The 26,610-nt window shown below is 44.8% G+C and overlaps 1 protein-coding gene across 1 annotated transcript; it reads left to right on the top strand.

Moving 5' to 3' along the window:
• Window positions 1-310: 310 nt before the first annotated feature.
• Window positions 311-14,281, top strand: NTAQ1 (N-terminal glutamine amidase 1). Its single transcript, XM_037379273.1, has 6 exons — window positions 311-792; window positions 1,467-1,566; window positions 2,056-2,106; window positions 4,079-4,227; window positions 4,555-4,679; window positions 13,835-14,281. Exons 1-6 carry the CDS (start codon window positions 719-721, stop codon window positions 13,966-13,968), a joined length of 633 nt encoding a protein of 210 aa, XP_037235170.1. The 5' UTR covers window positions 311-718; the 3' UTR covers window positions 13,969-14,281.
• The last annotated feature ends 12,329 nt before the right edge of the window (window positions 14,282-26,610 follow it).

The raw sequence follows: 26,610 nt of genomic DNA, 5'->3' as shown, positions 1-26,610 counted from the left end.
GCCCCCTGGATCCCTCGGCCCTGCGGCGGCCGAGGCGGGCCCCGGAGCGCGTCCAGATGCGGCGGCCTGCCGAGCGACGAGGACTCCAAGGAGATGAACTCGGAGCTGGACTCCATAAGGCTGGAGAAGGTGGCACGAAGGCGGCGGCGGCTGCCGCTGTCCGACGGCCCGGGCGAGCGAGCGGCACTGCTGCGCAGCACCACCATGGCGAAGGGACGGCGAGACGGTTACCGAACCTACCTGCGCACCGCGTTCCCGCCGCTGGATCCCTCCGCCTCACCGCCCCGCTGCCCTGCCCGCCCCGCTCTCCCCGCAGGCTCCTCTCCCTGGCGCAGCTAGTCCCGGCCGGCGTGGCGGAAGGACACGGTCTGCACTGCGTCCTTTCGATATTTTTGGCGCGGAAAAAGTGGAGCGGGTTGTTTTACCGGCGGGGGATTGGCTCGGCCGCGCGCGCTGCGCCCGCCGTCTTCCCGCCGACAGGGGGTGGGGCTGGCCGGGGCCGCCTCTTAAAGGGGCCGCTCTCCCGCGCGGTAGCGGTGCGGCTTCTCGTCCTTCCGTGTCCCGTCTTGAGGAGGCCCCTCCGGGCGTGAGGGGCTGCGCTTGCCGCACTTTCAGGCCGCTGCTCCGGCGGCGCCTGAGAAGCGCCGAGGCGAGCTGGGGCGGTGGCCCCGTTCCCTCAGGGACGGCGTAGCCGGCAGTTCCTGCGCCGGGGCCGGCCATGGCAAGGCCTGCAGCTGCCTATGAGGCGGCGGTGCCGCCCCGCCCCGCCTGCACCTACACCAGCTGCTATTGGTAAGGGCCGCGGGGGCGGGACAGGGGGTACCCCCCACGCCAGCCACACAACCCCCTCACTCCCCACACCCCCCCACAGAGCCCCCCCCAAGAGACACCCCCACACTTATTCCCCCCCTCTACACACCCCTAGCCCCCCCAGACACACAATCCCCCTCACACCCCCACAGAGCCCCCCCAAGACACACACACTCACCTCCCCACCCTTCACACACCCTCAGCCCCCCAGCACCCCCCATGTGTCCCCTCCCACACACACCCTAGACGTGCCCCCACACCCCCACAGAGCCCCCCAAGACATACACTCACCTCCCACCCTCCAGATACCCTTAGCTCCCCCCACATCCCCTCCCCCCCCCCGACACCGCCCCCCCTTCACACACACACCCCACAGCCCCTCACTCCACCCATGACACCCCCCCCCCCCCCCCCTCCAACACCCCACACCCCGTGAGGCGTTAGGGCGGCAGGAGTGGTGAGCGATACTGGTGGGCTGTGCCAGCCTGTGCTTGGGCTGGGAGGCTTATCTTAAAACCACCTGTGACCCACAGAGCCTCTGGCCTCGAACGGAGTTCATGTGGGTCGACGTCCCAGCAGGTGTTGCTCCTCAGCTCACCTCTGTTTGCTAGAAATGAAGTTGGGGATAAAAATTAATAAATTGTTGTATTTTACAGTGAAGAAAATGTTTGGAAACTTTGTGACTACATCAGGAGCCAGGATCAATACCCTTTAGAAGAATTTTATGCTGTTTTCATATCCAATGATAGGAGGATGGTGAGTCAATGGGATGTGATCTGAATGCAGCTATGGAGACACTCGGGCCTTTAGACCGCAGCCTAATGTAGGCAACACATGTTCCCAGGCTTTTAGACCACAGCCCAACCTGTAAGTGAGACATGGTCCAAAACCCTCTTGAAGCTCGCTTTGGCTCAGAGGCATGCAGATCACACCATGTGAGATCTTGTAGTTACTTGATGCATTCATGACCAATGGGAAAAAGCGTGATGCCCCTATGAGCTGGGGGGGTAATTCTTCCCTGCAATCTGTCAGTTTAGGAGAAGAATTATATTATGTGGTCCAGAATAGTATCTCTAACTTCATGTTCCTGAAAGACCAAAACACAAGAATGTTTTCTGGCTGCAGCACAGATGTAAACTGATGAAATGGATAGGTTAGCAAAAAACTCACCCATTATCCCAAAATTAATCTGTATTAATCCGAAAGGTTTTATTTACTTGGGATTTATTCACTTAAACCTTTCAGATTCCACTCTGGAAGCAGAAATCAGGACATGGAGATGAGCCTGTTGTCTGGGTAAGGCATTCTGTCCTCTTGGTAATTTCAAGTGCATGCTTCTATAGTTGATAGCTGCAGGAATAGACGTGGGCAGTGTCAGCCATCTTTACTATCTTTACTTAAGTTCCATCTGAACTTAAAGAAACATTGTTTTACTGTGATGGTGTCAGAGCCCTGGGACAGGTTGCCAGCAGAGTCTGTGGAGTCTCCATGCATGGAGATACACAGAAGCCACCTGGACATGGTCCCAGTCAGCTGGCTCTAGGTGTCCCTAGATCCTAGTTGAACCAGATGACCTCCAGAGATCCCTTCCAACCTCAACCATTCTATAGTTTTGTATTAATATTTATTATTCTTTTACCACAGATTTATAAAGAGCCTAAATTTGGTGCTCCTTTTTACCATGCATAGTAAATTAACAGTGAGACAGTCAGTAAAATCTACACCTGACAAACCTTAACATCAGTAAGAGTACATAACAGATTTGTGAAAATTATTATTTGGGTATTGTTGAGGCTACCAGCTTTGTAGAATTTTAAGTAGATGTCTGTATTTGTAAGAAGTAGATGGATGAAAATATCCATGTAGGCCTGACAGAAAATAAAAAAATACAAGAAAGATATATATCCAGGTATCAGCAATTAAACTGACTCACAAATGGTGGCTTTGGAGCACCATTTGATCGATCAATATAATTCAGTAATTGCCACTATAGAATTCCTTTCAAATACGTGTTATTACAGAGTTCTTTCAGTTATCTGGCATGGAAAAAACCCTCTATTTCTTGTGGCATTTTGTTTCTGAAATTCTGCAGAATCTGCAGACTTCTGAAGTTCTGTGATTTCTGAATCATTCATTGTCTCCCAAAATATCAGTATGCTTAGAGTACAAAAAAGGTTTAGTTTAAAAAGAGACCCAAGTGTTATGAAGGGTCTAAAAAGGAATAGGAGAATCAGGAAAGGTCACTGCAGAATGTGGATTTCTCATAAAAATTCATGGATTGAAGTGTCTGAAGTTTCAGTGGGTCCTAGGGTATGTAAAGCTTGTGATTAATTTTTCTTATACTCTGTAACAGATTATTCTAAATAGTGTTGCATGCAGGTGTATATGTATATTGGTCTGGCAAAATAGCTTGCCCAAGATATTTTTCATTCCAGTCCCTTTGTAGTTTTGTTTAATTTTGGAAGTGTCAAAAGACAGTGCTTCAGACTCTTTTTTGTGAGTGGTTTTAATGTAAGCTTTAGTAAGTTGTTAAGAGCTACCTTCAAATTAATTTTGGAAAACAGCAGTGTGTGTACCTGGCACCTAACATAAGGAATGGCAGTGGCTCCAAACCTCCACCACGCTTGTATTCCTTACCAGTTAAGGAATAAAAATGCACCTCATAACCCAAGAGTCAAGACATAGTTACCATGAAAAAGTGTGATATTATACCCACAGGCATGTTTTCCCAGCTTCAAGAGCTACTACACCATTTGCTGCTCTTTCAGTTGCATGCTGTTTTTTTCGGGGGCTTCTGGCAGCCAAGTGCTCGGCACTGAAATTCACAGACTGTGTTACTGCAACAGTTACATCATCTCTTATTAGAAGAGATCGCTAAATAATGTTAAGCTACCATTATATATTGTTGTGAGCTTTTATTTAGAGCTGGGTCTGTGACAAAAACGTTTATCCCACTCAACTTTTGTGTGAGATAGAGATTTACTGTTTTCTTAGGTGTTAGCATATGCTTTAGTTTAGCTGTCCGGGCTTAAATCAAAGGAGGCTGCAAAGGAACAGGGAGAATACCAAGGTTTCTTGAAAGGCATGATAGGTGACACAGGCGTTAGGAACCTGGTGCCAGAAATGTTACAGGTTTAATACTTCAAGGGCAGAAAGCAGGATTTAAAGAAAGGATCTGTAGCTTCTGCTGTTAGGAAGCATTTTTTTCACTCTTTGCCAATTTCTCAGTAACAGCTGTTGAACTAATAGCAATTCCTCTTCTTCCCAGGACTACCATGTTATCCTACTTCATGTTTCCAGCGGGGAGCAGAACTTCATTTATGATCTTGACACAGTGTTGCCGTTTCCGTGTCCTTTTGATGTGTACAGTGTGGAGGCCTTTAGGTTGGATGACAGCCTTCGTCCCGAATTTCACAGGTGATGACATGAAATATAAAGACTGTGAATGTTATTTCATGAAATCAAAGTTGAAGTTCTTTTTGTGGATGTGTAGTGACAGGTTTTTTGCTGTACTCCAGTAAAATAAATGCACTGTGTATTTTTCTAAAGCTCTTTACCTTAGTCATCAAAAGCCCTTTTCTTTCCTACTGTGGTTTCTTTTTAAAACTGCTTGACACAATATTGCTGATTGATGTATTTAGTGAAATTAATGCTCTTTGATGGGAGGAAAGGGCTCTTGTTCTGAGTGACTAATGCAGTATTGCATACATGCATCTTTTGATACAGTTTTGCATTATTACTTAGGAAAATCAGGATGATTCGAGCAGATTTGTACTTGAAGACATTTGCTTCTGACAGATCTCATATGAAAGATGCAAATGGGAAATGGCAGAAACCTCCTCCTTCATACCCTTGCATTGAAACTGCAGGTAAGCTGCCAGAGCTCCTTTTTCCTGCTTGCAGTGTTGAATGATATAGTCCATGATGCACACAAGAAATAAATATGCTTCCATAACATGTGTCTGGAAGCACATTCAGCTAGCTTATTATTTCATGTGGGAAAAAATGGGGCTATGAAGTGTTTGGCACTTCCTTTTCTGAACATGTAAAGTCTAGCATGCCTCCTGGCATTTACCGTTATCAAACATTAATTACTGATCTTCATAACTGAGCAGAGAATGAGAGGCAAGTAATACTGTTCTCTTATTACAGCAGGGAATGAAGGAAAGAGGCCAAATAACTTGCTTAGGGGTCACAAAGTGCATTTTTAGCACACCGATTAGACCATATTTTAGTTGTCAGGTCCCATCCTGCCAGAGCAGGTGATCATGACAGGAAGATGTTTTTAGGCTCTGTCCAACATGCTGGGTTTGCCTGCACAAGATGTTTGAGGTCTCTCTACCAGGCAAATGGACCTGAAGACGCTTTAAGGCAAACTGGCAAGTCACCAAATTTTTCCCCAAGCCTTAAGGCCTCTTTTATGTGATCAACTAGACAATAGCCTCTGGGCCAAGCAGAGAGAGAAGTAAAGACTTACCATCTCTTCTATTGTATAGAGCTGCCTAAACCATTCTTACCACACAGTACTTCAGCTTATTCTAATCCTGTGTTTGGCAAACTGGCTAGCATTTTGCTGTTTGTTTGTTCTCTCATTTTCTTCCCAGATGGCAAAAAGCGTGGTGAAGTTTTGCTTTGAGAGTTTTCATGTTATTGGTCTGCATGTTTGGTTTTGTTGCTTTTTTAATAATGCAGTAGTGTTATGCGTTTATGTTAGAGAAGGCACGGTCAAAGAAACATGTTTAGCTCCAAGTTTGTTATGGTTTTAAGTTGCTGGGAAGTTAATTCTCTTCCTTGCTTTGGCTTCTAAGGAAGCTTGGAGTTTGACACTAGTGTAGAAATGAATTATGAACGTGGGCAGGAGCACAGATGTAGTCTTCATTGTGAAGCTTTAGGTGTTTTCTAGACAATCTGGGTTATGAAGCACCTTAAATTCTATGTCTTGGCCCTTATCTCCGGTGAAGTTTTGTACAAAGGTAGTGTAGTGAGTGCAGAATGCCTGTACTGTAGTTCACGGTTCACTGTTAGTTGAAGTCTCCTAGGTGCCAAGGACTTTTTGCCTGTAGGAAACCTTGTTGTTGTGGTAGTTGAGAGCTAATGAAAGCATGAGGAATGTGGAGAAATTCTACTAAAACCAAAAGAGTAGAAAACATTTATTGTGGATAGTAGGTTAGAGAATGACTCAAAACAGTTGCAGATGTGTATGTGTACCTCCAGATGTAGTAAGTCCAGCTGCAAACCCTGTAACTCTCCCCTTATCTGTCTTGCTTGGCTGAACTTTACATCACTGATGAGCAGTAGTCACATAGTCTCAACCAGCCTCCAGATTGTCTGTGATGTTGGTAGATAGTGAAAGGTACGTAAATCTTCATTCCTCTTATGCTTTATTTCTTTGCTTTGTACTTTGCTGTGCTGAAAGAAACATCCATAGGTCATCCAGTCCAACACCTGCTCGGAACAGGGGTTCCTTAGGGCTCTGTCCAGTCTAGTCTTGAACACCTCCAAGGATGGAGATTCCACCACCTTTCTTGGCAATCTGTTCCAATATTTGAACACTGTAATGGTAAGAAAGAAAACCAAAATACACTTCCTAGTAGGTATTCAGAATTTCCCATGTTCCAACTTGCTATTTTTGCTTCTTGTCCCATTGCCAGGCTCCCCCAGGAAGGTGCTGGCCCCATCTTTTTAGTGTTCTCTGATTAGGTTGATGTAGATAGCAGTAATGTCTTCCTGTCATCTTCTCTGATTAAGACTGAATAGGCCCAGTTCTCTCACCCTTTCCTTGAATATCGTGTTCTCCTGCTCCAAACAACTTGATGTTCCTCTTCTGGGCTCACTGCAGTGTGTCAGTGTTTTGTTTGTTGGTTTTTGGGGGGGGGTTTTGTACTGAGGAGCTCCAAAGAGAGCACAGTATTCCAGCTCTGCGTTGATACACTATGGTCTCCTGGTCAGTTGGCTGAAATAAACTGGTTACCCCGCACCCAGTGAAGGTGGAAGGTCATTCACAAGGTGGCTCAAGATCCGGATCATAACAGAAATAAATTGTGTCAGATCTAGAGGGTGTCTAGTTCAAGTTGTCTTTCATTCAGTACTAGTTTCTTCAGCTTTATTTTTTTGTGTTCCCTGTATTCACTTGAGCTATCTTGTAATGATGCGTGCTTCAGTGTGCACAATGCTGTAACTTGGTGAGGAGTCTGTTGTAGAACAAGGACATGCTTTCACTTTTAGCTGAATCTAAGTCCTGTGCTTCAGTGATGCAGTTCTGTAGATGAGCATATGTCCTACAGGCCAACATACAGGTTTAGAAAGCATTGCTGTCAACAAGTGGAACTGGTAATTCTCTTCTTTTAGAGACTGGTAAAGTAATGTCTCAGCACAGTTTTATCAGGCATAAAAGCACCTTATTTTAAACTTGATGGAAAACTGGGTGGTAACCCTTTTGTTATCATAGAAGAGCCTGGAGTATTAATGTTCATGTCCATGCCAAATTCCATTGCAGATAACTTTTTTCTCCTTGCCATTTCACTTAGATAGAGTGCCCTGTGTGTTAATTTGTGTTTGCATAAGATTAAATTGTTTACATATTTCATGTTAGACGTGACTGCAATTTAATGGCTGACAGAATTGACCACATATTGTTTTAGTATCAATTTATTTGTGAGGCACATTTAGATCAAATTGTTAGTATTGTTAGTATTGTTATTGATTTATTATTTTGCTATTGTTTAGAGTAGCCAAATTCCTAAGCTCTTGAGAAGATAATTACAAAAGTATACAAGGTTTTTCTATAGCTTCTGTTTGCTATATGCAGTCTTTGATGTTAAACAAATGTTTGAAGACTGAAAAAATGTATCAGTCATTTTTTTTTTAATGTTTGAACATTGTACTGTTAAAAAGAAACGAGCCCAGGAGCTCTTGTTATTTAAAGATAATCAGCACACCAGCACTATTCTGTTGATGCACCTTGCTATCTGTTAAAGCATATCAATTACATTTATATACACTGTTCTCCTTTTCCCACTAGGTTTTAAAGCTTTTGGTAAACTTTAATGACCAGGCCTCCTCCAGAGCAGAGCAGCTGCTAAGCCTGAATATAGCACTTTGGAAAACGAAATTCTGTAGTATCTAAGTCAAATGTAAGCTAAACAGGACGATCGGTAGGATAATGTAATTACCCAGTGTGAAGCTAAGATGGGGTACTGGGTCCAGGGAGCCTTTTTTATGAAGTATACTGGGAAATGTTTAATGATCATGCAATTCCTTTTGGAATTAAATCGAGGAATCTCTATCAGTAACCAATTAAGCATGGGGTTTTTTTCCTACTGCTAACTCAAAAGGAATAGTTCTTAAACTGTATTTGTGCTGCTCATGGAGTTGCAAATTAAACCTCTTAAAAAAAGTTTTATCTTGAGTCATAAATTCCAGTCCATGCTTAAAGAAATTGAAGCTGGGACTAGATTACTTTTCTTTTTTAAAAGCATTATTTCTTAAAAAACCCAACCAACCCCAAACCAACTAACTAAACAAAAAAGCCTCAAACTTCTCAATATCTCATCAGAACTCACATGCTAAGCATCAGCCTTTTGCAGCTGGCTCTGCTCTAGCCATTTCCTAGAGCCAGGCCTCTGTGTTTCTCACTGACATTGCTCTGGCCTCTGTTCTGCTCTGCTGCCATGCGTGCCAGGAGAAGCTGGCTAACTTAACTGGGTGGACAGTGCTTTCTCACCCAGCCCTGTCCTCAAAGCAGCTCTGCTGCAATAAGCATACCTGAGCTGCAGCAGATTCCCCTGGTCCCATCTGGTTACCAGTGGCCCCCTGTTGAAAGAAAACAGGGGTGAGTGTGGTATTTTGTTTAAATAATAAAAAATTAAGAAGATGGAATTTGGTGCACAGACTCATCATCCTAGGGCTGGTGAGCCCAACCTGGGGTTTTCTTTTAAGTCTTCTCTCCACAAATTAATGAGGTCTGATTCTGCTTAGTTTGAGTCCTGATGAGATCAGCCCTCCTTAGCTACAAGCCTGTGTAAAATACAGCTTGCACAGTGCATTTCCAAATTACTCGGAACAGATGGTCTTACAGCTTACATACAACTGTTAGCATCAGCTCTAACACTGAAAAGCATTGGTTTGAATTTCAGTTCTCCCTAGGTGTTCGATAGCGCACTGGCAGGACTGATTTCTAAAGGCTTTTTGTTCTTGTTATTATTATTATTAAAATCCCTGGTAGTCGTAATGATGGGGTTTTACTTTTGTTTGTTTTGAAGAGCATGAGGAGGACAGCTGAGAAATTCTGGAGGCACTATGTATGACGCATCTATGTAACAGGCAAGCTGCTAGACAGAGGCCAGGCAGATGTCTGCAGTTTCTTTCTCCATCTCTTCTCTGAGGTGGTGGTGGTATCCTAGTGAAAGCAGAGACGAAAGCACTGCTACAGGTATAAGTAGCTCATATGCACTTCATAGGGGCCTTCTGCTCCTCTCGTTTGACAATAAAGCTCCAGTCTGTCAAATCAGGTCCTTACTTCGTGAGCTTTTGTGGAAGTAAAGAATCAAGTCAGGATAGAGGTAATAAAGGTACAGCTAAGGACAGAAGTACTTAAATTTTGTGAGTGGCTTACTGAAATTATACCATTTTCTGTGAAAGATAATTTAAGGTGATGAGCTTTGTTTTACACTGAGATGGACCAGGATGACTTGCCCAGTCAGTTATTCATCGGCTGTGGGGACAGCGTTCTCCAGCTGAGCGTAGTGACAGCCTTTCTGACTCTACTGCAGAAAAACTTCTCTCCCTGCTCAGGCAAAGGAGGGCGATCTGAAGAGAGCTGCAGACACCTACCCAAGTCTGTAAAGAACCCAACTTTCTGAGTATTTTAGGTGCCTCCAAGGTTAGGCAGCAGCAGAACTGATCCTGGAGGCTTTGTTTGAGACTGGCTCACTTCTAGCAGCCCTTCAGCAGCTGGCTTTTATGCCATTAGTCCAAGGTCTATGAGCCCAGCCAAGGCTTGACTGAAACATTGCTTTCTAACTACTGCTGGCAGAAGCCACAAGTATCATGGCTAACAATGCCATCTGATAGTGTGTGCACTTTTATTTCATCCCTGCTTGGGGCAAAAGTGCGTGCCAGACTTGATTAAAAAATATAAAATTACACAAGCATTCCAGAATGTACCAGCTAGGTCTTGTTGACAGTGTGTGTAATGAAGTGGGTTTGGTCGAAGATTAGCTCTGAGCATGCACAAATGCAAGCTAGCATAATAGTAACAGCACCAGAGGAGAACTGCAAGTGTAATGTAAATCTTAAAATAAATACATAAATAAACAAGCCTGTTGCTCTTGACCTTGTATAAATGTTCTATAAATCACACTCCTCCTTGCTTTTGTGGAGAAATCCTCTTGGTTTCTCAACTGGAGCATCCAGATGTCCCTTTTGTAAACTCTGCTGTTTGTCACTCTTGATCTGCTTCAGGAAGAGGACTTTGTGGTGTTCTCATGCATTTTTCCTGAGCCGTTTCCTAAAACTGTAAGGTCTATCTAACATAACATGCTTGGCATTCAGATAGAGCACTTGAGCAAGAGCGGCACAGAAAGACTGTTATGACCTGAATAAAACGGGAGAGGTCTCACTACGGTTTTTTCCTACGGATAGCTCACATACTGCTTCGGTGCCATCTACTGACCCTATCCACACTTCACAGGAATGTTCTTGTTTGCTTTGTTAAAACAATTTACAAATAATTTTTCCTTTCCTTAAACTTCTGTGATGGACTGTGTTATGCTCTGCCACGATCCTTCTGAATTTAAGAGAATATTTCACTTTTTAGAGGCGTTGTCACAGCAATTTCCAAGTTGCTGAGACTAGCAGCTGTGTGTGTTACTTTACTGCAACAATCCCCATTTGGGCTTCTTTACCATTCTACTATGCTCAGTGCACATAAAGCAGGGAATTATTGATCTTTGAAATCTTCAACTGTATGAAGAATCACATTAATTTTAAAACAAAAGCATCTGGGAGAAGGCAAGGTGGGAGTTGGAAAACAAGCTTACTAGCCTACTAGCAAGCAAGAGCTGTTATCCACTACTAATTGTTCTTGAGCTACAACAGGAAATTGCTGGGCTTGTGTTATTTTTAAATTCCCACAGAGTCAGGTGCAAATTGTCGCTGTTCTGCCAGACTCACTTCAGCAGGAGGACCATGCTTGGCTGGACAGAAGGATTTCCATGTGCAGCATCCAAACAGGTTAACAAGAACAGTGTTAGGGGCCAGGCCTCAGAAGTGGTGAGAACTGAGACCAGGCAAATTGGAGAGCTGTGCCATAGTGTAGATGTGGTGCAAACAGAGGTCTTTTGGGAGCTAGATTATGGCTGGGACTCCTGGGCCTGGGATTCCTGAACATTGTCTTCCCTTCCTTGCTTAGCTGTCCATAATGGTAAGCCTAATGACACAAGGTTTTTCCCAAGGAAATAAATTACATCCTATGGATTTAAAAGCCATTCATTAGAGCCTACTTGTGTTTAGTTCTTAATCCTTAAATGTACACATGAACCATTCATGTCAAATTCTTAAATACAGAGGGAAAGCTGTAACAGTAAATCCAATGGCTCTCCCACTCTGCTCTGTAAGCTTATTCTCTTCCAGTTTTCTTTTAATGGGCATTTTAAAAGATTATTTGTGCAGATCATCAGTAAGAACATTAAACAAGCCCACAGATGTTTGTAGTCAGAGCTGAATAGACTGAGGAATTGGAAACCTCTGAGTAGCATGGCTCTAAGTCAGCAAAGCTTATACCTCCCCAGCTCCAGAAAAAGGATGTATGAGGTACCTAAACCCAAAACTCTGCACCAGCACCAGCCACTGAGCTCTCTGGGATCCACAAACTGGACAAATGGTTTCTACTTCTCCTGCAGGGATCAGAACAGATCCAGATCGAACTCCTGGCAAAGAGCAGATAATAAATATTACTTTTCTCTTGAAACTATGGCAGGTAACCTTTTTGCATTCTGACTTCTGATTTAAAGAATCAGTTACCAATATTCGAGTGAGCGGAGGTTATCTTTATTCCGCAGCACTGGGTGCATGGGGGATCGCTCCACCAAAATCATGCACACCAAGGGAACCTTTCAGCCCCCTCTTTATACAAGTCACTTGTGACTATTCATTAACTTTCTGGGAACTCATTAACATATCTCACACCTGGACAATTAGCATATTCCATTCAAGGACCTAGTATATCTTCAAGTTAACAACATTAACATATCTTGTGCCTGGACAATTAACACATTCCATTCAAGGACCTAGTATATCTTCAAGTTAACAACATTAACATATCTTGTGCCTGGACAATGTCCTTGAGGAGTTGTCTCTATGCAGACTCTGTTCCTTAGTGATCATGTTTAAAGTCTCCATCTTCGCCACATTGCATGTACAACAGGAATCTAAGACAAAATGTCCCTTTTAAAGATAACCAACCCAAGGACTTAGCAGTCTGTGCATCTGTCATGTTGCAATAAGGGTCCTTGGACATCTCCTGACTTTAACTAAACGTAGGTGCGTCATCCTTTAGAAAAGTGGTACAGCATTCACTATTCACTTCATTCAGTGGTTCAGGAGTCAAAAAACCCCAACATCAAACCCCTTTGTTCTGCCCTTCTTCACCTGAGCATCCCTCTAGGCTATGGGCTGGGTTGTGTCAGACGCTTCCTCCTCCAGTATGCACATTCTGGCCTTGCAGTGAGCAGGTGTATAGCAAGGACAAAGTTCAGGACTGGGGGGAAAGCAAATACAGAGCTAATGGTGTAGTGACATGCGGAATCGAACTCTACAACTCGAGGAGAGTTATAAAGCAGATAGGTTTATTGCGGCACCGGGTGCAAGGGGGATCGCTCCTCCTAACTTGCACACCGTTTCAACAAGCAGTCCGATATTTATTATACAAATTCATGCATATACATACGGTTTCCAAACATTCAGAATCTCCTCCCTCTGGCGCCTCTTCAAGATGTACTTTTCATCTTCTTGGGCAGTTACCTGAAGTTCTTGTTTATCTTTGCATACATTAGCAGTCTTTGTTATTTAGTTTCTGTTATCTTAAAACATCTGCTAGCTAACGATTCGTCCTTCCTTATTGTCCACTCTAAGTGTGTCAAGCTAATACATGCCCACTGGGCTGGTTTTAATCTATATCAGCATGATCCCTGGGATCCACCTTCTTTGGGGTGGGGGCCATTTGAGTAGGAAGTCGCTGATCTATTACTACCACAATTATTTTACCCTAGTTTGTTTTCTTTTAGCAGTTAGCACTGCTCCTTATTTATATTCTTGTTGAGCTCATCTACATCAGTACTAACTGTCCCTTCTCGAAGTGCTAAGCTCCCACCCATCCTTCTTTCTCCGGTGTTAATGTTTCTGTTATCTATGCAGTTTCTGTCTGCAACAGAGTTTTAGGTTTTTTTCACTGTATCAGTAGTCTGGGGAGTAATAAATTGTGGGATTGCCAAGGGGCTAGTGACTTCTGAGACACTAAGCAACTTCCAGTTCTGCCTGCTGCTCTGATCCACTTCCTCTCTAGTCAGTGCAAAAGCTGATTCAATTGAGTTTGGTTCAGAACTTAATGGGGGGAACACTGTCTCCCCTGCTTTTGAGTAATCAGATTTGTGTGAATGCAGGAAATCTACAAGCACCTGTTGCATTAGGCTGCTGTTACAGGGAAAAATCTTGTTCTTCCCTTTGCCTACTAGTTTCTGATAACTAAGGATGCTTACTGATCTGGTAGTGTGATTATTGCCATGGGCAGAGAGAGGGATTGGAGCAAAAGCAACACTTCAGAGACTGGAAATAGATGTTTTCATAGCACCATACAATTAGCAGAATCTGGCTGGACTGCTGCTCACAAAGTGTGATACGAGCTCTTTGCTGTTTTGAACTGAACTATCAAAGAGGGTTTGGGGGGCATTTTCTGGATGGATGTGTACCTGTGCTACAAAAGCTGCATCAGGAACTTAAGTATTTCCCTTTTCTGGTCCTTTTTCAGACTCCAAGATGAACTTGGATGATTTCATCAGTATGAATCCCAAAGTGGGATGGGGCTCAGTGTTCCCCCTTCCAGACTTTGTGCATCGATTTGGCAAACACACTGATTACAGCTATTCCTTGGAAGGACAGTGAAGTGAACAAAAGTCCTCCCTGCTTCTCTTTTAAGTGGATGTGTTTTGGTTTGCTGCTTTTACATTTTATTTATGGTTTACATTTCTGTACATGGAATAAGTATTTGGGAAAATAGAATACCCCATCAGAAATGTCATGAACTGAATAAAAACTTTTATTTTGATAATAGAAGAATGAACTTGTTTGTTAACGTCAGCTTGAAGGCAGACATCCCACCATAAGAATATTACTTTTCCATCTACTGTGCCCAAAGTGAAAAGAGCATTTACACACTGTATGAAAATACATGCATAAAATACTGGACAACATAGCTCAAATTGCTACATGTCCCCACAGTTTAGAAGTGAGATACAATATATTTTCTTTATGTTATGATTTTTGTCACTGATGCAATAGATGGTGCCTTTCAGTGTAGTCACTAACCTTTATCAATTAGGCCTTGTTTAGCAGAAGCCTAAAGGTCAGACCCACGGAGGAAACAGATTTAGTAGTACGATCTTGAACTCCCAAGCACTATGTAAAACCTGGTAAGTATCTAGGTTTTTGTCCTGTAGGAGGGGAGAATTAAATGCCTGCCGTTTCAGTTAAACCGCTCTAGTGCTGACAGCTGCTGGAAGCTGCAGTTGGGTTTGCTTCTTAGGCTGGCTGTGCATTCTCACCTGTCCCCATGTGCATGCACTTGGCATTTGCCTGGCCCCATGGTAAGCCAGGGCAGGAAGCTAAACTGACAGGAAGAAGTGAAATTGGTCGGGTTTTTTTCTACTTCTTAACTCCTTGACCTGGTTTGCCATGAGGTCAGACAGCCACTCTTGCTGGTATAAGGAAATCTGTAGGGACATATGGCTGGGGGGAAGGGAATGAGAAAGCCTCCCCCATACCGAGTCACTTTGACGTGCGGAATTAGACTCTATAACTCGAAAGTTATAAAGTAGGTATGTTTATTGCGCGCAGATGCACGGGGGATCGCTCTTCCACAAGCGTGCATGCCCGAAGTGACCAACCATCTCACATTTATACAATAAAACAATGAATATTCAATTAACGCCTATACATATTCGTTACCTAAACCCCGCTTCGTATGTTAATTAGCTTATCAGTCCTTTGCCTGGAATGTGGTGGTCTTGCAGGTTTGTACGTGATTCATGTTCTTGTGACCATCCTGTGACCATCCGATCTTCTCCAGCAAGGAGACTTAGCACTCCCTCCCTCTAGATAGCATTAGAATATCTCTCATCCTTTTCTCATTCTTTTTTAAAATAGCCCCTTTTGTTAGAGGAAGAAGGGCAGGCGTCTCCTCAAAACTGTAGGCGTCTCCTCAAGGCTGTGTGCCTATGTGACCAGACACCGCACCCATGACTAGTCACCATACCCACATTCCTTGAGCAGACATATACAATCACAATCGATGTCCATTGTCCCCATTTCACACTATTTCTCCATATCAACTTGCTGCTGAATTTCCTTAGAGGTGGTACCACGCTGCATCCTTGCAGGGAACCCCGGAAAGTTTGTTATGTTGACTGGGTGTTTGGAGCACAGTCTCCCACATCTTAGAAGAGTGCCCTAAACATGGGATTACAGAAATAGATTAAGATGGGGTATTTAATTCTCTGGTTTTGGGCCTGTTCTACTTTACATACTAGTATATCACACAATCACAGACTGGTAGAATAATTCAGGTTAGAAGTGAATTGTTTGGTGCTGTCAAAGAATGATCATAGGGCATAGTGATTTTTTATAGTTGTAAAAGAATTTACAATAGTTGTTAGAAAAGAGAGGAATGAATAATGGGCCATATATGATTTATTTAAAGAACGGTGTGCTCATGTTTATCTGAGGAGACCCTTATTGTTGATGCACTAAACCCTTGAATGGGTGAAATAGGGAGTGTGCTAGTTGTCCAGGCACGAGATATGTTAATGTTTTTATCTTGAAGATTAGTATACTAGGTCCTTGAATGGGAGTGTGCTAGTTGTCCAGGCACAAAATATGTTAATGTTGTTAACTTGAAGATATACTAGGTCCTTGAATGGGAATGTGCTAGTTGTCCAAGTGTGAGATATGTTAATGAGTTCCTAGAAAGTTAATGAATAGTCACAAGTGATTTGTGTAAAGAGAGGGCTGAAAGGTTCCCTTGGTGTGCATGACTTTGGTGGAGCGATCCCCCATGCACCCAGCGCTGCCGGAATAAAGATAACCTCCGCTCACTCGAATATTGGTGACTTGATTCTTCAAATCAGAAGGCTCAGGCAGTCTCTAGTCCAATCTCCTGTTCAAATCAGGTCAGATCAGGCTGCTCAGGGCTCTATCCCATCAGGCCTTGGAAACCTACTGGGACTGTGACTCCAATAAACATTTGTGACTGACTTCAGTGTTCGTGAGGAAAAGCACAGTAATGGTTTTAAGTATTAAGGGATCATTTAATTTGTTAAGTTCAGAACAATACAAAAACTTCAAAGATACTTATATGTATATTACTGCTATACAGGTGTATTGTTATATACATATTACATACCTATTACTCTATCTCCCACCAGTTCCAGAGAATTTACTCAGCACATGAACAGCAGAGACAGACCACGGAACAACTGTGGGATTGATTCACTTCGTCCAGACATCTCTTTTTTTTCTGTGACGTAAGGGCTGGCTGACTGTAGAAACTTAAGGCTTTCTGTTGCTAGGTGCGGTACAGCTGGTTGGCTATGCAGGTAGGCTGCTACCGCAGGAATTCCTTGGATGCTGGCATGGACTTTGGGTAGGAGGCCAGTTGTTGGGGTGCTCATCTGCAGAGTGGGACAGTTGGTCTGTAGTTTCTGCCTCTGTGAACCAGATTCACCAGGAGAGATTGAGATACAAAACTCTGGATTCCTGATGAACTGGTGCTCAGAGCTCTTCTGAGAGGGGGCAGTTCTGGATTTAACCAGGTACATGTGTGTAAAAGGTCTGATTTTTCGGTGGTTGGGTGAAATGACGGCTCCTTCTGCATGACACTGATGTGGCAGGCATGCTTTGAATGAGTGAAGATGTTACTTACTCTTTTTGAGTGATGGCAAGACTGGTTGTGGATGTGCACAGCAGCACAAATTTGTCTGCTCAGCTCTATCTAGATGCTAACCCAGTGCCCCAGGCATCACACGCACTGCCCAGGTTAGACAACAGCATACCTGAGAATTTAAAGATCCAATTTTTTAATTAACAGGTTGTGTTAAACACTTTTTATCTTTCAAGTATGTGATTGAATCTCATACACACAGTTCCTGCGCATTGCTCAACAGACCCTTTAAGTTGTTGCAGAACATTCGGTTCTCATCCCTCTCTACTTGAGTTACGTCATTTGCTTTAAACACTGAGCTGCTGCTCTCAGCTGGTTTCCGGTGCCTGAAATCCATTTACACGCTCCCTCTAGTGAGTCTCAGACACAAGAATTTGCCTGGTTTAATCTAGTTTCAGGGTTGAGGCTGTTAAGATGGAAAACAGTCACAACCATTATTCAGAATATACACGTTTTTAAAAAAATCAGTGTGAAGAGACAGTCCTTTTTCTCTCTAATCATTCTGAACAGACGCCTAATTTTGCATATAGCAGGCTGGGTGTGTGTGATGATAGCTTTGCTATAATTAACGATCTTTTTGTAGCTCTTGTTAAAAGTTGTCATTCCAGAGAGATAGGTAAAAGCCAGATAATTGTTTAGTTCAGTGCTGAGGATGTTGATACAGTGGTGCTGCCTCTGTAGCCCTTCAAGCCTTGTGGCATTTCATCACCATTGTAGAAGGTGTGGTACCAGAAAGAATTGAGGAATACACCAAGGAATACATCGAGGGCCCAGAAGAGCTACTTCCTTCACCATAATTAGCAGGGAACAGCCCTTTTCCTAATGCTGATTAGCCCTGGGGAGGGACTAAGTGAATTCCCTCTCCTCTTTGCTCTTTTCTCTCTCCAGTTAACCCTTGTGCTGACTGTTTTGGGGAACTTGCTGTGTTTAACCTTTCAGCTGTCACCTCAGACAGGTTCAGTCACTGAGCACCACGGGAAGCTGCAGACAGAAAAGCAAAGTTTGTTGGGAGCCACTTTGCCACATACCTGCAGAAGCAGCGTATGTCAGAAGTACAAAGAACTGGCACTGTAAAGCTGATGGTGAGGAGCCAGGCATCGGGAACTGTCAGCTCTGTGATCACTGATGTATTGAAGCACCTAAGGTTCAAGTGACTTTATACCATGAGCATACATACGTAGGGGGTACACCATACGGCACAGCACAACTTGGTGGTCCTCAGGTACAGCTCCACGGTGGCTGGTACAGCCACCCACCCAACCAAAACTGTGCTCTAGGGAGAGCCTCACCCCCTGACACAGGGGAGCTGGGTTCATGCTGCTATGAGATATGAAATAATATGCAAGCTTTGACGTTGCTGCAGGGCTGATTTGCTGGGGTACACTGGCACAGCAGGATCAGCGTGTGCTCACCTCCATGCTATCTGTAGCTCTTGAGAATGTGAATCTTCCCTGTGTCCAGATGATGTCCCAGTGTGTCCAGCACAAAGATGTGCTGCTTATTCACTTCCACTACAATTTCTTAGTACAGCTTAGCTTTCCATTCCCTTTCAGCCTCCTTTCCCACCATGAGGTCTTTCTGTTGTTCAGTTATGGCAGTATTTATGTGCTGAGAGCCCCTAAGTGGTGGCTTTTTGGACTAGGTCACCCTTGAGTGAGACATTGAACAAAGTGAGGAGAACCCACCCTGCTCTTAGGGCAGCTACTCACAACCCCACAGCCTCCTGGCTTCTATATTCTGTTGGTCACTGGAAATTCTCCAAGACTTTTACTTCTAGATATCCTAGGGCAACATCCTGATAGTCTTATACTCATAGTGGGGGGACACCCTATTTCAAGGGTAGTTCCTCTTGCCTCCATCAGGCTATTGATGCAATAAGCTGCAACATGAGATAGGACACCCACATCTCCGCCGTATTCTTTTCTTGATGCTGCTTTTTAGTTAAGAATATAGTTCGTTTGATAACTAATGTCCTTTATTTGCTTGTTTGGGACTTTGGGGGGGGAAAAAAAAAAGCTGTTTTTTCTGGCATGCATTTGCATGGTCAGCACATTTTTGCAAACTTGTATGTGAGCGGGTCTGTCGACTAAATACCATTTCTCAGTTGGCCAGCAGAGAGAGCAGTCAGCATTCGGTGGATGTGCGGGTTGAGACGCTTGGCTCCTGCATGCTCGGCCCTGCCAGTAGCTGTTACTGTTAAAAAATAATTCTGACAGCAGTGCAGAGGTGAACTGTATCTTGCAAGGTTGCGGCTAATGGGTTACGTATTGCCCTTGACTACCTGAGTCTCTCATGTCAGTGCAAGTCCCTTCTACACATCAAGGGCTATATGCCAGCATGGTCAAACCACCTACCAATTTTTGGAGATGTGTTCAGCTTTCACGATCTCTATTGAAATGGGTGTGTGTATAGAATATCAGACTAATTGCTTTGCTATCAATTTATGGGCTTCAGAGGCTAAATTTAGGTACCAGGGCTGCTGCAATCTGATCTGTGCTGTTAAGGAGGCTGGGAGGCACCGGGATGCATTTGTATGAATCGGTTTCCAGCATGAGAGCTCCAGCTGGGACATTTTGACCTGCACGGCCTCCTCTCTTCACCCCCTCATTGTCCAGCTGGAGCCTCGTGCATACTCTGAAGCACTGTTGCTCTCCAAACATCTACTGTAAAATGGCCGTCTCTGGGGTCCACTTTTCTTTTTTTTAGAATGACTTTGGCCCAGATTTTCTTGGGTTTTGTAGTTTTTTCCCCCTGTCTTTTCAGCAAACACAGGTTGTAAACTGAATGACCTGAGAAAGCTGTACCAGGGGAAAAGAAGTAGGCGTGAAAATCCCACCATGTCCCTGCAGTAGTCACTATTACCTTCCATCAGGTGCCTTGCAGAACCATTACCAAGACACAGTCCATGACCCTGGTGGTGGCAGTCCCCTGTGACTGGCACAAGTCACACTGCTGGAGGGGAGGACCTGCAGAGTGCCACTTCGCGCATCACCCAGCTCGATGGCTCCAGGTTTGGTGGATTTGCCCTCCTATGACACTTTGGATTCACAGGCTTGGAGAATCTCATCTCTTCTTGGTGTGAAACCTTTCTGGACTTCTGTCTCTCTTCAGGTAATTACCTACTCATAAATTTGAAAGAAAGAATGCTGGTGATTTTCTTCTCCCTTCTGTCTTCTTCCTTATGCAGGAGCTGGCCCAGCTGAGGCCAAGGTTAACGAAGTATACACAGAGAGAGAGTGTCTGGAAACATCTGCTCAGGTTTGCTCTGCAGCTGTGTGCACACTTCACCGTGGAGCTCAGCTCTCAGTGAAGGTTTTCATTTGTGATCATGGAGTCAGAGCAAAGCACTCTATACAAATGCAGCCTTTCAACACGTTAAGCACAGCTGCAATAGTGGTTCTGGAAAATCTCTCCCATTTGACCTAAGATAAACAAATATGGTTGCTTAAGTATCCTCAGTGTTTCCTTATACTTACAGTAGGAAATACCTTGGATACTGAGGGCAGCTAAAACAAATCTTACTTAGTTATCTAAGGCCTCTGGCGAGTCCTTGAGTTTCTGAGTGAGCTAAGCCACTTCCTAGGCATGGGGCATACCGAGCTTCATTTTATAGTGATAAAAATAAGCATTCAAAGGACCTGAGCTGTGAACAGTCACTCAAAAAGTTCACGTGAAGTGGCATTACTCACCTGAAGCTCGTTTTGAGTGTCTGGTGCTGGTGCAGAGGGAGATGAGCAGGGTGTTTCCGACGAGCTGGATTCCTGACATAATATTACTTAAAAGCAGGAAATGCTCATTTGGCCTGGTTCAGTGTCATACTGGCCTTCTCATGCAAGGCTATATCTGGAACCCAAACACTGCAATAAGGCAGGAATCATTATATGTTATTTTTTTAAACGGCCTACACAGTATGAAGATGGTAGTTATCTCAGCCTTCCTTTCTTTTTAGTATGCAATTGTGGTGGCGTGCTTCCCACCATCTCAGCTTGGCTGCTTGGCTGCTGAAATGGCAGCGCACCAGCTCCACGCTTGGAGCCATCCCGAGAAAATGTTCTGTTGCGGCTTTTAACCATTTAGCTGTAAAGCCTCCTCTGCTTCCACCATTTCTAACTGCTGGGGTGAAGCAAGGGTTTCCAGTCCTTGTTTATAGCCAGTGTAATCAGTTCAGCTATTTATACTGTAGTCATCACTGAGCACTTTGCTGTATGAAACGGTCACAGTTATATTTATACCAGTGCAAAAACAAAGTCATCACAAATTGAGGAGGCGACATTCAGAGTATTTTTTCCTTGCTATGTGATGCTGTTTCTTCAGCAATTCAAGGTTTTATCAGGCAAAGTCACTCTCCTAGGAAGAAAATACATCCCACTGTAAGTCAGGAAGCTCACCAGTGTTTATCTGTGCTTGTGTTTTTGTCTTTGTGAGATAAATGCACCTATTTAGTCAAGTAGCTTCTACCAGCTGCTACCTCGGTATGAATATGCAGTGCTGCCAGAAAAGTCCATAGAGTTGTCTAGTACAGCTGAAAGCAGAGTTTAATCTGCTCTGCCAGAGGTACTAAAAATACCTTTTAATATGCTAAGGTATGTATCTGCCCAGGAGTTGTTTTCAAAATGCATGGTTCCATGGAGTTGCTACAAAGCAAACAGAGCCCCACCAGCTCTGTCCTGAGGCGCAAAATAACCAGTGCTGGGAATGGCTGTGGGGGTCCAGCCTTTCTGCCGGCTGGGGGGCACTGGCACGCTGCTCTCCCTGCCTCATTCCCAGCAGTAGGTTGGGAAGAAGGGACTTGGAGGGGCTTTGCAGTGCCCTATCTGCCATATTTGTCAGAGGTATTTTACCAGCAAGATTGTTATCTCCTTTAACTTAATTATTAAATAATAATACAAAAAAAGTTTGGATGTTTTTGAGATCTGAAAGGCCAAGTGAGGGGCTCTGTTCCCATCAGAGGAGACCCACACATGGTGCCCCCAGCAGCCAGCCTCTTTAAGCTCATACTGTGCCTGGAGGTCGGATCCATGCATGCAGGCAAAGCCCCAGCCTCTTCCGAGCTGCTGCCGAAGGCTGCATGAGCAGGAGCGAAGCAGTTGTCTTCCCTGATGGCTGCAGAGCCCGAGTGAAACCTTTCTGCCCATGGTCTCTGTGGCCTCACTGCTTTGAACCACTGTGGAAATCTGCAGCCATGGAATGGCTCAGCCCAGCCCTGGCTGCAGGTCCCCGCCCTTGCTGGGGACCATGGTGTCTTCCCTGCTGCTGGCTCCCTGCAGGGGCAATGCAGGTGGTGGAGGTGATAGGACATTACCACCCCACTCAGGATGCTTGCTGGGTTTACAGAAATCCTCAGAAATGGGGATTATTTGTACTCATTCAATGAGCAAATGCCCTGGCTTAGCAGGTGGAGTCCATGGCAAGAACCCACATGTGGAGCTTGTCCAGCGTTGAGGACATCTGAGGCCTGACATATGACAAAAGCACATGTGTGGGGTCCAAAAGAGGCATTACCATTTTCACTGTCACTTGGTCTCATATGAGATACCATAGTTGTATCTTACAGTAAGGTCCTCTGCCCTGCCTGCATAGTACAGTAGAGCCTGCTCCCAAATAATGTAACTACTTCTCACTGCTGCTTAATGCTTTTAAGAGCATTTGGAGAATGATCTTTGGAGCTCCAGTGGTACCGCCATTAGTATGGCTGGATTAACAAGTGGAAGCTTTGTTTTGAGCTTTCTGTAATAAAATACTGAAGTGCTGTGGCACACAGGCTAGCTAGGGTTTCACTTCCAACATAAAATGAGGGCAAAGGGTAATTAAATATTAAGTGCAATGCAAGGTCCCAGCTGATGCAGTTCATCTGGTAACCTGAGGATGGGCTGGAGGTAAAAATGGCTTCCTAAAATACTTGAGAGGGTAATAGCAACCCACCTTGGCCGGCAAGAGGAGCTTTGTGGTTCCTCCATCAGTTTCCAACACCAAGAGACCTCAGGGGTAATGCGTGCTCATGGAGAGGGACCAAACTGAGGACCCATGGAATAGCTGTATCCTCTTCTATTCAGATTTCCACCTCCTCCATAAATCAGACACCATTTCTGGCTGCGTTACACTGTCAAGCAGGCTATACTTACATCAGGCAGAAGATATTAATGAAAAAAAGAAAATGGGTTCATGATTAATGCAGAAACATTCCTTCTCCACCACAGGATAAGCCACGTCCTAAAACCTCTCCTTCAAGCAACACTGCTGCTGACAAGAAAATTATTGACCTTCCTTACAGAATCGAGCCTTCTGAAAGGCTGCTTTTATTAACCGTGTGTCTGTATGGCTGCACACACGTATATAGGCAGCTTCTTTCACAGCAGCACGTTTTGCAGTGGGTATTGGCTTCCATGCATGCTAAGCACCCCTCAGCATTAGCGACGAGTGGCATTAAATTAGATCCTCACTGCTCCCGTTAGAAGTTGGCTCTTCCTGAGGAGGACCCACAGCTTGGCTTCTGCTACCTGGCCAGGGGTAAGGGCTGTGAGGGCTCCTGCTCCACTCCCTCCCTTGCTGGCACAAGTGTGGGCAAGTAAATCTGGATAAATCAAGGCCCTTTCGTTTCTGAGGCTCTTAGGCCAACACTTTACTGCACTTCTAATGATTTTAACTGACATCGCCCCCCCATTCCATCCCATCCCCCCTTGGTGACATTTAAAGATGACATTTTCTATCGTAAGCTGTGCCAAAGCTTGGTTCCTTTAGGATGACAAACTAGCAGTGGAAACACTGACAACTATACAGGCAAATATTGTATTGCTTAAAAAACTTTATTTAGATTGCTCCACTGTGGGGGGAGTTGGTTTGTTGTTGGGTTTTTGTTTTGTTTTTTTTTTTCTTTTTGGATGGCGCTAAAGACGCCATAAAATTAGCTACAGTATTATGCCGATGACTTGTACACTTAGTATTCATGCGCCTTCAAAATTAAAAGCAACCATGATAAAGTGAAGCAAATAAACAGTCCTGAGGAGGACCTAATCCCTTTCCTGCATGCTCCCAGCAGCCACTGAAGCCAGCGGGGGTCCCCAGAGGGCAGTAGCGGAGCCCAGGCTGAGCAGCACAGAGGATCCTTGGGAAGGCTTTGCTGCTCTGCCACGGGGATACTAATGTTTCTGGCCAGCTGACAGCATGTGCAGTGAGTGTAAACATTTGGCTCCAGCAGAGAGTTGCAGATGAGGGAGGCAAGTTGTGCGCACAAGATAAACAGGGTCTTTGTGATAGTGCCCAGCTGGGTAAGGGCTGTCTCCAGCGGATGCAAGCAGGATTGGGCACCAGGGCCCGCAGCATCCTCGGGGAGAAGTGGGCATGGGCAGAGGGAGACACAGCCATTGGTGGGAGACAGGTGGTTCTGCAGTGCAGTAGGGCACTTGCCTAGTGCCTGTGCAGCCTCCTGGGGCCTCCGGTGGCTTGCTTGTGCTAGGGCCCTAGGGGCTTGAGAAAGGCTTGAAAATGCACCATTTGGGGCACATTAGGTGTCTGAGGAAAGAGCTCAGAAGCAGTATTGAAGATGCCTCTAATACTGCTTTTGATCATGGTGTGTTTTGCATCCAAACAGCAGCCATTCTGCAGGGGATGGGAGGGAAAGTGGGTAAAGAGCACCCAGGCTTCTGCTTTCCACCTCTTTCCGAGCAGACCAGTTGTCTGCACTAGTTCAGGCTTAATTCACACTCTGGGTTCATTGCAAGAGTCTTTTAAAACTTGAGTCTTACCCTTATGTTAGCAGACAGAGTGGTGTGGCTGGGCTGCCGCCCAGGCTCAGCCAGCCTTTGGGCTCTTACTTTCCTGAACAGCCAAGTGAGGGAACTTCGCATTTTTGCAGTCTCTAATTCAAATCAAGAGTAAATAACTTGCAAATATTAAAAAAAGGCCTTGAGGCCTTTGGCGGCCTGAGGAGAAGGGGCATAAGGTGCTGTTACAAACCTGCTCTGCCTGGCCTCATGTGTCAGGGGACAGGTGGCATGTGGTAGCTTCTTTCTCGCAGTTACTGCACATGCATGTGTGAGAAATGGGTTAACTTGGCTTCCCCCCCCCCCCTTTTTTCCCTTTTGTATGTTCGGCATAAGCAGGGAATAATAAACTGCAACTTTTCTGCAGGGACCAGAGGAAAAAAAATACTGCCTGGGTGTAGCTGAGGGCAGAGTCTGGCTCTCTATTTTCTGTGAAATAATTCCCACGAGGCCTTGTGGAAACCCAGCTTTTCTTCTCATTTTTCTACTTCCTTAAACTTTCCAAAATACTCTGCTGTAACATATTTTCCCCAGTCACATGTGTTAGTGAGGAGAGAAAAGGTTAAATTCTCCTTTCGTACTATAATGTAATTCATTTCCTGTTTTTCACAACTGTCTAGACACAGATCTAACGAGCATTAACCCTGAATCCCACCATTGGGTTAAAAATAGGGGCTTTAAATATAAAAGTGTGTGGTAAAAGAAAGATTGTAGGTTTCTACCTACCACCAGGAGCCAGCTCTGTAAAAGGAGAACCACTTAATTGTCTATAAGTGAGAAAAAAACCCAAATAAAATTAGTTCAGTTTCAGAGATTTAAAAAGGCGCCTGGCTGCTTTATATATACCAGCAGCACCACAGGCGCTGCTGAGCCATGGCACGGACAGGTTGATCCCCCCTCAGGAGTTATATTTGTCTGGATTTACACCTCCAGCTATATCCAAAAAAGAAAGAATAAATTCCACTTCAGTGGGGGAGCTAGAAAAAGACTGGGAGAAAGTAATTTAAGAGATAAGCCGTGTTGAAAACTGTGGCCAGGTTCTGGTGGGAGACCCATGGACAAAATGTCCACCGGGCCCTGCTGAGGAGGGTGACCCAAACCCCAAGGAGACCAGCGATCACTGTGGTACCAAGAGGCACCTGGTGTCAGGAAGACAAAGCCGCAGTGTGTTGGGTCCCAACCTACCAAAGCATTTAAACGCTTGCTCAGTCACAACCAGACCCAAGAGGACCTCATCAGCTTAAGCTGGATCATGGTCGGGCTGGACATTTGCCCTAGGTTAAGCCTGGTTGTAGCCTCACAAGCGCGTAACTGCCTCTGGTGCTCTTCCTGCAGGCTGGGCTGCGGGAGGAAGGAGGGGAAGAGAGTTGTGGCCTGTAATGTGAGCCAAACCCCTCACAAAAGTGTGAATTTTGCCTGTGGAGGGAAAGCGAGGAGGAAACAAAACTGCCGCCCACCACGGCCCGGCCCAGCGCTGGGTGCAGGCAGGGTGTGAGGCAGCTTCTGGGCCATCGCTGACAGTTAGTCACACACACCATTCTCGTCAGAGATTACCCACAGAGACATCATTTGTTATATACTTCACGAATAAAAACACATGCCTGTAAGAATAAGCTTAACTCAATGCTCAAAGGCCCTGTTAAAATAAGTCAGAATTCACGGCATGCTATGAAGAAGAGGAAGTCTCATTTCCTGCACTGACTGGGCTTCTGTGTCTGTAAACGCAAACCCTGCAGGGTTGTTTGTTTGTTTATCTGTGAAGTGGGGAGTGGGCATCTCCCCTGTCCTGCCCCTTGCTTCCAGCAGCCCCAGGGAGCTGGGCTGGACCTG

Source organism: Falco rusticolus, chromosome 3, assembly GCF_015220075.1.
Source record: "Falco rusticolus isolate bFalRus1 chromosome 3, bFalRus1.pri, whole genome shotgun sequence".
In the NCBI taxonomy this organism is placed as follows: Eukaryota; Metazoa; Chordata; class Aves; order Falconiformes; family Falconidae; genus Falco; species Falco rusticolus.
Note: the sequence above shows the minus strand (reverse complement) of the source record. Positions and strands in the feature narration are given on the sequence as shown.